The following is a 14,408-nucleotide window of genomic DNA, read 5'->3' as shown; positions in this document are numbered from 1 at the left end:
GAACCAACAATTTCATTGGTCCAAACAAAGTTCATCAGGAGGTTAAATCAGTTTCTTCAGATCCTTGTGTAGCGACAATAAAATAAAAAGGAGCGGGTCGAGTTTCTGGTTTTAATCAGATCGTCTCAATCGCAACTTCTCGGGCCTTTCCGGCAAGCTTGGAAAAACACCTCGAATGTATTAACATCACTGGATGTTACAATTTTATACAAAATGGAGTCGCTTCCCATTAAAATAACTATCGGCTAGACAGCCTTATAATTCGCTTCTGTGTTATATTTTAGGGTATATCATTTACTTTAACAAAGTCTAGCTTACATCTCAACAGATCGTAAAATGTGTTGTATTTACATCAAGTTTTATAAAAAGGGGGGTTGTCATGGACGCCTAGGTAATACATTTGAGGTGTCTTTCCGAGCTTGCCGGAAAGGCCCGAGAAGTTGCGATTGCAGATCGTCTGAAACATTAACGATAAAATTCAAACGAAGGTCATGGTGTCCTTCATCTGGCTTAGTTTACCCCCAGTTCATAACATGCATCAAGTGACAAGATTTTATGATTTTACCCATATACATTTGCAAAATATTCGGGCTTGGGTTTTTTTTTAACTCATGCACACTCACACCCTTGTTCACTTTTTAGTTAAAATTACATGTACCTATATACTTGAAAATGGAATTATTTAATTTACGATAGTAAAGATTATTGTTATCTTTATTTGGCATTTGGTTTTTATATCATTTAAATGCAACATTTCTGCTGACCTTAACATAAATGTTTTAGGTAAATGACATAAATTGAAATATTTATCTACTTAAAGAGAGAGAGAGAGAGAGAGAGAGAGAGAGAGAGAGAGAGTAATCATGTTTATAAACGTAGCCATTTTTCCCATGTGTTACTGAATTCATTCATTTTGTTTTCCACAATTACAGCGTATCTTATTGCCAAAATAAGGGGTTTTTTTAAGCACGTGTTTCTGTAAATGTATTGCTTTGTTATTATAGATATAACATTGCTCTGTCTAATATTTTCTAGAGTTTTTTATTCTCCAAACGTAAAGTAATCTTGATTCAGTTCAATATCTATATTTTTGTTTGACATATGCCTATTTATTAGAAGCTGATGTGCCGTTAAGCAGTTCTAGTCACTATACGTTAATTGATATGTAGTATAGAGATCACGCCTCCCGCTCAAGACTGGAATTATAGCATATTGTTTATTTGTAACTTATCCACTGATTGTTTACACAGCCGTTTTTGATTGGAGCAATAAAGATAATTAACTTCTATTTTTAATAACTCCTTTGTTAGATTCGATTCCATAAAAAAGCTTCCCATTTCCCATTTATCCAACATTTAAAAAGTATTTTAATACTTAATACTTAAAAGTTTTTTAACATTTTTAAATTCATTTTAAATGAATGCTTTGTATTATATTTCAATTTTGCCAATTGGTTCTGAAAAATTAGTCAGAATTGACAGTCAAGTTTAAAGACTGACGGACAACCAACAACAACCACAAAATAAGAAAATTTGACCTAAATGTTGGATACAAGGGAGATGAATGCACAACTATAAAAAAATATTGTAAGTTTTAAAGAAAACTGACACAAAATGAAAATATAGCCACAAGTAAGTGATTAAAAAGGGGGATTTTAAAAAACATAAAGCAACAAAATAGTTATACTTACTGTAATTCATAAATTTGAATACATTAATCATTATGCATTCATCAGCAATAGAGTGAAGCAATTTTGCGAGATGTAAAAAATGATTTTATCAATATGTATTTCTAGTAATAAACGATGTGTATATGTATTGCATGAGTTGTGTCTTGGCAGCTGTACATATAGTCTTACATGTACGACATTGGTTGAAGCTTGTTATTTTACACCTCATTAAACATGAAAATCATTCTACAAAAAAGAATGATCATTAATAAAATCTAATAAATTTAGAAATATGAAAAAAACGTTATAGTTTTTTTTTATTTAGTTCATTTTGTAAATAAATGTAAGAATCGTGCAGTGCTTAGAAATGAATGTAATGAAATAATAAATGAACTGCTAAAGCTGAATAGAAATGTACTCACCATCTGTGACGATCGGATTACTGTCTTGATTTTGGGCGGGCGGATCGAGAACTCATTGAAGTGTAAGATGTAATGCTATAAAATCATGCAGACTTCTGGTGTACTCATCATCACTCAACATGATCGCCAGAGACACGGGCCGTCTGATTGTGCTGTCAGCATTTGTAGCACTTTGTGCTATAGTGCTGTTTTCTTCCGAAACTGAAGCCAAAGGTAAGAGTGCTATGGTGGTTACATTTTAGTTTAATACTGATCTCAAAAATAAGACCCGGAATATCAATGAAATAAGAATACAAAACTAGTAAGAAAGAGAGGCATGTGATACTAATATTAAAGCATATTAGTTTATAATTTGTATTAAGTTGACTCTAGCATCCTCGTTTGCATAATGAATAGTGTTGCATAAGAAGTCTTTAAATAATACTTTCATGTATTTTATCAATCATTATTTTTTTTTGGTATCATAAACTACAGTCTAAACTGATCATTTAAAATTAAAAATAGATTAATTACCTGTCCTTATTATTTACACAATAAAATTCTCTCTCTCTCTCTCTCTCTCTCTCTCTCTCTCTATATATATATATATATATATATATATTAATTCATTTAGCTATAATAGATGATTGATTAATTGGGTTTTTTTTGTATAAATTACAGGATATGGTGACGTAAGTATTTCATTGATACATTCTTTAAAGGAAAAAAACATTCCGTGGCCATTACAAGTATCTTGCAACTAAAGATTACCACAACAAGTTGTAATAGTATCCACACGATTCAGCTGCCCAGTGCATTGAAGTGTATTAGAGTGGTGGCATTTTAAACATTAAAGTATTGTTATTTTACTTCATTTATAGGTTTCTCCTTACAAAGGCTCGGTGAAACGTGGTGGTGGCAAATATTTTCCAGGTGTACCGTTTAAAAAACGGTATGGAAAAGGTAGAAAAAGATTCGGTGTAGGTTGGAGAGGAAGAAAAAATCGATTTTTAAAGAAATTTGGACGCAGAGGAAACCGAAAGGGATATGGTAAAGGCAGAGGACTTGGAAATAAAATAGGAAGACGTTATTATGGTCTCCGAAAACGAGGAAAAGGTGGAAAATATAGAGGTCTATGGAAGGGATCGAGGAAAAATAATAAAGTACGTCGACGAGGTTACGGAGGAAGAAAAGGAAAGAGGTATGGTGGAAAGAGGTACGGTGGAAAGAGAGGAAGGAAGTATCGCGGAAGAAAGGGAAGAAAATATGCCGGAAAGAAGGGGAGGAAGTATAGAGGAAAGAAATACAGGGGTAGAAAGGGGAAAAGTTACAGAGGAAAGGGATCAAAAGGGTATCCTAAAAAGAAGGATGAAAACTGCTAGGAAGGGCTATTATTAAATGGCTTTATTTCTTGAACATGTAGAAAAAATATTTGTCGAAATAAAATCTAAAACTTTAACAGAATCTTTTGACTTTTATACATTTCTAGGTGCTTAGTGTAAGCTATTTCAAATGTTCGTAATTTATATATTGTAGTCTAGAAAAATTAAAATGCAAAATTTAAACCTAATAAAGTGATCACATGTGCCATTACATAGTGAATAACACTTCAATGGAAGTATTTGATGCGTGTTTCTAACCTTTATAAGCCACCTTATTGATCATAAATAGCACAGTACATCGGGTAAATGTTTTAGCTTTGTGCACGTATATCATGTAAAGTTCAGGCGAGTTGTTAAATAAACGTCTCATAGATTGTACGTTTCGTTTACGTCGAAAAGGAAACATTTAATATGCCCTTTTAAGGAGTGAATAATTGACAGCATTTCTTTTTTAGATAACATTAAGGAAACTAACAGAGAGAAAGCTGCAATTTAGAATTTCAATGACATATCAGAAAGGAACACTTGCAAATACATTCTATTAAAAATAGTATCTTGCAAATTAATATGAAACAAACTTACAATACTATTAAGAGCTGTGTCATTATTTAAGACTCATTTCCGATAAATTAAGTTTTGTTTGAAACAAAACCAAAAAATACTTTTTCAATTTTCAATTACATAATTATTTAGATGAAAGGTGTTGTGAGATAAGTGAAATAAATGAATTTCTCTTATGAAGAAACATTTCAAAAACCCATCAGAGTATTGGGGGGAAAACACAAAATGGCAAGTTAATCCAAAGCTTTTTTTATAATTGTAACCATAGGAATAAACCCATCTGCGCTTTTATTTTTTTCTACAAAAGTTTTATTTCATTCTTCCTGTATCTTAATTAAAACAAATATAAAGGACTATATATGATAAGGGCCTAAAATGGCCCCCTAAAATGAACATCATCATTTTACTATCATTCTTTGTTTTCTTAGTACAGATATGTATGTGATGTGTTTACATAATATTCATTTTGGTTCAAGTGCCCACAATTTAGAAATATGACACCGTAACGACAACCGTTTCCCGCCATTTTTGCATTTTTAGCGTAAACCAGCTTATTTTCAAGCAGTTTTTCCTTCTGAAAACATAGAGCCCATTCTTGAACAAATAAAATATTTTAATCAGAGATGTATCTAGCCAAGACTTATAAGTGACAAAAAAATTTTCCTTGTTCAAGCATGCGCTCTATATATCCCATTCGTAAATAGGTAAGAAAAATGTCAATTTTTGGCTGATTTTGATTGAATTATAAAAATGGCGTCACTTCTGACGTCATATACTGCCAGTGAGTGCAAATAAATCAAATAAATAGATGAAAAATATATTTTATATCAACTCTTCTAAAAAATTAGTTAACATTTTATTGTACCCGAAACACTTAAAAAATGGCGAATTATGGGGGCCAAATTTAACTCTTATCATATATAGTTCTTTGCAACGCTCTTCCTTTTCAACTGTACTTTGTGTTGGGAAATAGAAAGCTTCGTATACAAATTAATAGAATCCTTTTGCAAATATACAGTTTACAGACATCCAGTTTCTCAAGTTTTGCTACATATCATTATTACCTAATGTTTGCAAAACAGGTGTACGAGTACAATGAGTGGTGTAGAAATACTGTGGGATTAGTTGGAAATTAAGCTTTAAATGCATAAAGAGAACATTTCCTTAATATGACACGGCTTGTGTAACCAGGGCACTACTACCATCCAAACATATACGTATATAAAAGTTGTTTCCCTTTGCATGATCAGCGCAAAGGTCAAAAGGCAAAAGCTAACGTTTCCATTCTTTATGCAACCAAGTATTTGGACGCCCTGTGATGAAATCCTTTGGAAATTAATTTATTCCTTCGATGTGTGTGGTGCCCCATCTTGAGGCAATCAAAATACATAACGGCAACGGGTTTTTAATGTCAAATGACAAAGATGTAAACCTCTTAACTATAAGGGCTACTGTAGGAAATCTTTGCCTTTTTCCCAAAGATAGCACCCAAGAGACATGTAATTTGTACTTGGCCATGGGATTTGTAAAGTGTCGATTGGTTTATACGTCTTGTGTGTTTCACTCCATATTGATGCGCTTATTTACTAGTAAAATATTCTACATTATGACGTCATGTTTCATAGGTAAAACGTACAAGTTTTGTCTTCGGAAATTACCAAATAGAGCTACGTGATTCGGATTTTTGTACTGATTATTTCATTGTTTATCAAATTAATTTATTTGTTAATTACCGGTCATATAATTGAATACTTTATTCAGTATCTCAAAGATCAATATACTGGTGTTAATGTCTTGGTTTTTTTTTTTGTATTTTGTTTTTTTGTTTTTTGTTGTTTTGTTTTTTTTTGGGGGGGGGGGGGCGGTTCTATCCGATTATTTAATTAGACATACGTAGAAATAGTCGTGTTTCTTGATTGAAGCAATATTAAAACTTATCTGGTTTCTTATCTGGTTTCTATTTTACTTTCTTTTAATTTAGATTATCTAAAATTGAAACATTTTAAAGTTTATATTTAAGTTAAGGGGCTATATAAATCGAAAAGTGACAGTCTATCATGATTAAACCAACTTTTTCAAAACAAAATGGCGGCCAATATGGTGGCATCCATGGTTGGAAGAAATTGTTTTAGCCGATATGAACCCTGATTCAAGTCTCATTTTTCACTGATTTTTTTAATATATATACATGAAGCCATTAAGCCTTGCTGAGTGAGGCTTCGCTCGCCTCTCGCTGCGCTTAATATAATTCCAAAGTCCGTCAACATTTGTCTTAATTATAAAATTTAAGTGGACAATATAGACCTTGAAAAACAATTTGTTTTATTATTAATTCACTTCATGACTCTTTAAACATGATTTCTATTTCGATGATAGAAACTTTCTGCAATTTGATTGAAAAGCTTAAAACGTAACAATTGCTTATGGTTCATAACAATTTTGATATTCCGTGTGTTGTTCATCATTCCTTTAAATATCCCTTTTTGTAAAATCCTTTGACCATATTTTTGAATTTTTAATTATTTAAGGTACAGTGTCTTTTTTATCAATAAATGTCCCAAAAGTGAGATGTTGGTTTCAAACTAAGATAAAATACAGTTTTTAAATCTTTAACAAGCGTATGTACAAAATTACTTAATTTTTGCATTTTTATTCATTTTAATGTAATATTCCTATGATTCCAAAAATGATTCCAAAAATGATTAAAAATTGCACATTTCTTTCTGTTTTCTCTACAGCTTTAAATTAATGAATTTGTTAAAACATAAACTTAAAGCTTATGTTTTATTTGTATATTAATTTAGTAAAAATGTTGCTTCAATGCTTATATTTACTGTAGCAATTGTGCATCGACTTCCTCGTGTGACACATAGAAGCTCTTCTTATTTATTATCTGTTTTTCATGGACATTTACTTCTGCCAGTATGTTACTTAGCTGTGCACTCTTATTTGAAGCAAATTTTGTTGCAATTCTGATGCAAAAGATCGTTTTCATGTCATACATCCTCTAGATAAGGAAACAAGGACATAATTAAAATATATATGCATTCATAAAAAAAAACATATCAAGAAGAGGAAGTAAATGCGAGCATAATTTATTCCTTTTAACTCATATTTCAGTTTTTCATAATAATTTAAAGTTTATACAACCAATTCTCTATTTGTTTATTACGTACCTACGGAATAACGTTCTTGAGATTTGTAACAAGGAAAGATTTTTTGGGGGGACGTATTTTTGTGGATTTCATGCGAATGATTGTAATTGAAATTATTTTTGATTTAATGTTTGTGTTCGTACTTTTTAAACATGCCGATAAGTTCGAACAGCATTGGATCGTTACTGACAAGTTTGGTTTTCATAACTAGTAAGTTTTTTTTGCCAACTTCCACCTCTTTTAAATATCAGAATAACCTGTTTTAAAATGTTTTCTGTGTATACATCTACATATTCCAGTGCCTTTGTCTGTGATAACACTACTAATCGATTTTGAACTTTACAGTCAAACAAATTCAAATGAGGTATTATTGGGGCACTTTGCGTCGTAGTATAACGCCCTGGGAGCTTCATTGGATTTGATCACGTCCCGACCGAAAGTATCATCTCACAATACGCAAATAATGATTCTTTATTCCTAAACCAAATTCAAAGTTTAACCTTCCAGCTGGCTGGAGAGTTAAAGCGAGAGCTCCAGCGATAAGCAAATCTCATTTTTTACTAATGTATTATAAAATATTGTAACTATTATGCATACTCTTTTGGATTCGTTTTAAATAGTTTTAGATTTGATAAAGACATTTAATTTACGTTTATCTTTTGTAACTCAAAATTTGTAATGTCATAAATAAGAAAAAATCACTCACTGTACAAATCAACATTTTGTTTTTGAATTAACATATTTCTGATATCGAAATGCTTTTACTATAAAATGAAAACTATTTTATATCTTGCATTAACATATTTCTGGTTTTCATTAGGTATCTCATCACTCACTCTGAAGACTAAGGACGTAATTTTTGAGGATGGCGATAGCATTATTCTTAACTGTACCTATTTTAAAATAAACACTGAATACATCGCTTACAGAACCATCAAATGGCAGAAACTGATAGGCGATGTATTTAAAAATATAGCGCTGTTTTCGCCTCCTGGTGGTTATCGGCCTTACATTCCCTATGAAATGCAGCCTTTTTACAACAACAGGACAGAGCTTATAGCACCAAACATCTCGCTTTCTGCTGTAATGATTATAAAGGACCCTATCTGTAGTGACCAAGGAGTTTACCGATGCTGGATAGAATACTACTCCGAGAATTCAGTAAAAGAACAAACCAGTGGCTCTGTTGTAAAATTAAAATGTAACTACTCCTTTTTTATCAATATAAAACAGTTCTATTAATTCATTTTCGTACAGGATTAACTCTTTAAAATATAAATAATTATTCATTGTCATTTTAATTTACAATAAAATTCTTTGAAAAAACAATTTTGATTTGTTCCATCACTAAATATTGTTATCAGTGGGCTTTTTTTCCATATGAGATAAAGAGCATATTTATCAGTGCATATACTCTTGATTGTTTTAGCCAATCCAAAAGAACCTGAGACGTTTCAGTTGTTTCCAAACGAACTAGATGAGAAACAGTCTATTAGTATATTATGTAGTGCTAATGTCGGAAGTCCGTTGGGAAATATTAAGATCTGGAAAATATCTCAATACAATGATACACCTGTATTGTTACACGAATCCGAAGCTACAACAAATGAAACAGGAAAATGTACAGAATTTATAGATGTCCACATTACTTACACTGTAACGAGAGTCGACAATGGAGCTCTATTTCGATGTTCATCGCAAAACAACATGACCCAAGGCCCTGGACCATACAAGGATTCCTTATAGATTTCTGTGCTTTGTCTGTATAGTTACATTTTTTAATCATATTTCATAAACTTATTGTTTACTATTGGTATTCGGTAAGTTTTGTTTAAAAATTAACGGAAAATCAATTTTTAAGTAAAAAACACACAACATAAGATTTTTGAGCTGAGGCTGAATAAAAATCATATATTTGCAAGAATTGTCTACGTTTTAACGATCTAAATCAACTGTTGAACTACTAGTATGAACTGTGAATGAGAAGAACTGATGAATAAAAGTTGATTAAAAACCAATTATTTAAATCAAAATTTCAACGAGAGGGAATTGTAATTTTTAATCTTTTTATCAAGGAAATAAATCCATTTCTTTCTTTCACATATGTTGATAACGGTTGATAATTTATTTTTCAATTACAGATGTGCCTGATAAGCCTGTAATAACTTTGACTCCTCTCAAGTCTCTCTATTTTGTTGGAGATTACCTCACAATCCAGTGTATTACTGATAGTAACCCGCCACCCGTTTTCACCTGGAAATTTCAGCCTCACAACAAATCCTTAGAAACCGTGATAAAAAAGTCTCCTGATATTTCAAAGCTAGTGTTCGATACACTTAAAACTACCGATTCTGGGACTTACAGTTGCATGGCAACCAATGCAGCTAGACTAAATTCTGCGAACGTGACCTCCTCTGTTTCTATATATGTAAGTCATTCTGAGATTAGCAACCAGGGATGCAATCAGTGCGGATATATCACGGTATGTCAGCAATATGATGGAAAGACTGAGTGTGTCACCAACAAATGGGTTCCTATTGCAATTGTGTTTATTCTCATTAGTGTTTCATTTGCGGTTGCTTCGATCGTTTTGATCAAGAATAAAAGGTAAAAACCAAAGTGCAAAACACAAAGGTACAAACACCCATTTATTTACCCAGCTGAATTTTAAACTTATAAAAACTTATCATTTTAAAGCTAACAGGATGTGTATAAGGCAATTCATAATTAAACAACAATAGAGTGCTCTTTGATCTGCTATCTAGTATAATCAAAACAAGTTCCGTCCCGAAATGAAGTACTTTTTATACAACAATTGTTTTAAATGTGTTATCTGAGTGTTATATAAGACAAATAGAAAGAAACTGTTTCATTTTACAATCAAACGTTTCCTTTCTTTCTCTAGTGCCTCACAAGACGACGGGGGGTACCAGGCACACGTCGAAATTGCCAACACGCACGTGTAAGTCTAAGCATATCGATTTATAAATGATTATTAAATATTGCGACTGGGATTTTACCCGGTTAGAACTTCAAACCAGAACTGTGTGATTATGAGTGGTTAAGATATGGTGTGTAATTTAGTAATGAATTATTTATAGACTAAAATACCAATAAAACATACAGGTTACATGTAAGCACTTTGATATTTTCAGCCACCGCCCTATGCTTACAACAAGGAAACACTGAACTTCAGTTCTAGAAATGAGCAATCATCTCTATACTTAAGCATTTTCCTGTTGCGAAATATTTTTATTTCTCGAAATGTAACCTAAAGTGTTTGTTCTCGCACAAAAACCATAAGCCTCAATTTATTTTTCTTCATAAGTGTCCATATATCTAACCTATAATGATGTAAGTTTGATGTAGTTTTTTAAAAAAAAGTCGGAAAAGAAATAGATAACCTATAGGTAGTATATTTATATTTCATTTCAGATATTCAGCATTACAATCTCACCAAGCGAAAACTGGTGTATATACAACGTTACAATCTCACCACCCGGAAACTGGGGTATATACATCGTTACAATCTAACCACCCGGAAACTGCGGCATATACATCGTTACAATCTAACCAACCGGAAACTGCGGCATATAAATCGTTACAATCTAACCAGCCGGAAACTGGGGTATATACATCGTTACAATCTAACCAGCCAGAAACGGGGGTATACACATCGTTACAATCTCACCAACCGGAAACTGGGGTATACACATCGTTACAATCTCACCAACCGGAAACTGCTGAAAATGCATCGTTAGAATCTCACAAACCAGAAACTTGGGAACATGCATCGTTACAATCTCACAAACCGGAAACTGGTGAATATACATCAATTGACAATGTATCGTGATTTTTAACTAGGTTTGAGAGGACAGGAGGTGCGTTTATACAAATGTAACTATATTGTATTATTTGGTAATTGTTTTATCAACGTCATTAAAGCATAATGACAGATCCATACCAATGCAATTTGTAAATAAAAAATCAATTTTTCTCTGTGTCATTTTTTATATTTACAGTTGTTTTATTTTCACGAAATTTATGTGTCCCAAATGTAAAAAACCGACAATTTTTACTTTTTAATTTAAAAGTTTTGAAATCACACAAATAAATAAAACATGTCGGAGTTGACCATTTTACGAGAATTGCCAACAAGCAAAAAAAAAATTAACATTGTTAATCTTTTACATTTTTCTACAATACACACGGAAAAAGGCATTACAATTACATCAAAATGTATCAAAAGTACATCAATTACACGAAACGATTCCAGTTTTCTACAACAACGTAGATAATTCCAAAAAACCCAGTCAATTTCTACTGGGGAGGGGCACTTTTCATTGTTAAACCACAAACAAAGGTGTCGTAAGTTATTTAATTTAGTTCTCTGTTTCTCTTTAGAACGAGAATATCGTATAATCTGCTTTTTTTGTCTATCACCAGCGCTATCGATAAAGAAACGTGAAATTATCTGATGAGGTACTTTATGTCTGAACAAAATGATATTCAGTCTCTTAAAATTGTCACCATTATGTGCATGTTTATGTGTATTTTGCGCTGTATCAATTGACCTGTCGACATAATCAGTAAATACATTAAACAAACATTGTCATTTCTTGTTTCTTAGTTCAATGCGATAGAATTAAAAAGTTTTCCTTTAAGGTTAAAGAGTTTCATCATTTTGCTGTCACCACATTTCCCAAGGTTTTTTTTTTTATCATTTACAACACAGGTATTACCTATATATTACTAGTAAAAATATTAATGTGAAAGTATAATGCATTGTACAAAAGAAAGCTAAAACACGATTGAACAAATAAATTTACAGTGTTGCACATATAAATTAGACACGGCGTCGTTGATAATTAGATGTAAAATATATGCAATGTATAACAACAATAACATTTGATTCATAATGTTCTCATATTAAAGTCTAGTATTAGCCGATGAAATTAGTTAGTCGTGTATTGAATCATAAAAATAGTTTGTTAATTATGAGAGCTTAGAATAATGTCATTATATCCACCTGTTTCAAATGGTGTTTAAACTAACGCAGTAACAAAGGAAAACAGGAAATTAAAGTACCAAAAGGTTAATATATAAAACTCATTTGTTTTGGCTTTTCAAATGGCATCCACATGTGGGTATATATGTTTATATTTATGGCTTTATTGTACTCCATATGCTTTCGAACCGAAGCTTGCAATATAATTTATTTGGCTAATTAAACATTCCGCAACACAATCAAAACACAAATAAACTATTGAAATATTATCATAGTTTTTTATTCCTATCCATTGTCACGAGATACTTTGATCTAATCAATTTGCAATATTCATTGAAATTTAATTTAAGGAATATGTTTCGTTGAGACGAAAATTGAAAGACAATGTTTCTGAAAATAAAAAAAAGATTGTTGATATTTTTTCGGGGTTTTGTTATCATTTTTTTTTCTTTCCTAGGTAAACAGTTTATTCTACGGAACACCAATCTCCATGGTTTTGGTTGAAGATTTGATACATGAATTCAAATGAGAAAAATCTGACAACAAAATTGAATGATAAAATCGTTGTTTATATTAACTTTTTCCTCATCAGAACTTAATATTTTAAAATTAAATTACTAAATTGATAATAAAATGTGCCCTTACATTCAACCCATCATTAATCGTTAAGAAAACATCCATTTTATACCACCCATGCTTTATATTTTATTTAAACAACCGCTTTATTTCATATTTCTGAATTTGAGTTAGCTTGTATGCATTTTACTCTGTCATTTTTTAAAAGGATCAAACATGATTAGTGTCGAGAAATGAACATCATCACTTAATTGAAATTCTTAATTTCCTTTGTACTGATAAATATGTCATTTTTTCATAATTTTCATTTTGATCGAAATCGCCACAGTTTTGGAGTGCATGTGTGACATTGGAAACTTAACAGTTGCCGCCGTTTTGGCATTGTAAACATAAAAAGCTTGCTTTTAGTCATATATTTCTTTCAGAAAACATAGAGCAATTAAACAAAAAAAATTTAATTGACGATGTTTTTATCCAAAACTTTTATAAAAGTGACATTATTTTCCTTGTTCAAAGTCTTGTTCTATATTTTACCTTTGAAAAGGATGAAAAGGATTTCCAACAGTTTTTGACTGATTCTCATTAAATTTCAAAACATTGTTACTTCTGACGCCATATACTGCCAAAAAGTGTGAATAAATAGGTGTTAAATATGAATTATATAAACTCTACTAAAAATTTACATAAGGGAAAATGTACCTGAAATACTTTTAAAAAGAGCCAATAACAGGGCCATATTTGACTCATGTCATATATATTGTATAACTCTTCCGTTAAAAGTTAAAAGTAAATTCTTTTTAATTTTATGTGGCATTATGTATTGATTCTACTACTGTTATTGCCGAGATCAAAAAGATGCCTTGGACTTTATTCTCCAATATATCACGAACGTCATCAGTAAATTATCAGATCAGAAATACCTATTTGTCTCGCACTGACCATGAAAGTACAACTTCAAACCGTAAAAGTTTTAAATCTATGTCAATTTCACGTGTTAGTTCACGTCAAAAAAAAAATCCTGTGTCTTTTTTATCAATAAATGTCCCAAAAGTGAGATGTTAGTTTCAAACTTATATAAAATACAATTTTTAATCTTTAACACGCGTATGTACAGAATTACTGAATATTGCATTTTTAGTCATTTGAATGTAATATTTCTATGATTTCAGCAAAAAGATTAAAAATAGCACAGTTCTCTAAGTTTTTCGAACAAAAAAGCATTTACAGCTGTCGTCCTTAACGCAACGAAATTAAAGAATATGTTAAAACATGTACTTAAACTTTATGTTTATTTGTATATTAATTTAGTAAAAAATGTTGCTTCAATGATCATATTTACTGTAGCAAATGTGCATCGACTTCATCGTGTAACGCATAGAAGCTTTCTGTTCTTCTTGGATATTTACTTCTGCCAGTCTATTAGCTGTGCTCTCTTATTTGAAGTTTGATAAAAAAAAAATTGTTGCAATTCTTCTGCAAAAGATCGTTTTCATGTCATACGTCCTTGAAATAAGGAAACAAGTAAGTAATAAAATAAATATGCATTCATCAAAATAACACATCAAAAAGAGGAAGTAAATGCGAGCATAATTTATTCCTTTTAACTCATATTTCAGTTTTTAATAATAACTTTAAGTTTATACAACCAATTCTCTA

The 14,408-nt window shown here is 31.2% G+C and overlaps 1 protein-coding gene and 1 pseudogene across 1 annotated transcript; both read left to right on the top strand.

Annotated features, from left to right (window-relative positions):
• Positions 1–2,203: 2,203 nt before the first annotated feature.
• On the top strand, positions 2,204–3,534 carry LOC128173271 (TATA-binding protein-associated factor 2N-like). The gene is made up of 3 exons (XM_052838990.1): positions 2,204–2,304; positions 2,752–2,762; positions 2,952–3,534. The coding sequence occupies exons 1-3, from the start codon at positions 2,211–2,213 to the stop codon at positions 3,450–3,452; spliced, it is 606 nt and encodes a 201-aa protein (XP_052694950.1). The 5' UTR covers positions 2,204–2,210; the 3' UTR covers positions 3,453–3,534.
• Positions 3,535–7,148: 3,614 nt separating this feature from the next.
• On the top strand, positions 7,149–11,159 carry LOC128172915 (uncharacterized; annotated as a pseudogene).
• The last annotated feature ends 3,249 nt before the right edge of the window (positions 11,160–14,408 follow it).

The sequence above is a fragment of the Crassostrea angulata genome, chromosome 2 (genome assembly GCF_025612915.1).
Source record: "Crassostrea angulata isolate pt1a10 chromosome 2, ASM2561291v2, whole genome shotgun sequence".
In the NCBI taxonomy this organism is placed as follows: domain Eukaryota; kingdom Metazoa; phylum Mollusca; class Bivalvia; order Ostreida; family Ostreidae; genus Magallana; species Magallana angulata.
The sequence above is the reverse complement of the archived record's forward strand: the minus strand, read 5'-3'. Positions and strand labels throughout refer to the sequence as shown.

What these genes read in the sequence shown, in the direction of transcription:
- LOC128173271 (XM_052838990.1), top strand. Translation starts at nt 2,211, where the DNA reads ATGATCGCCAGAGACACGGGCCGTCTGATTGTGCTGTCAGCATTTGTA.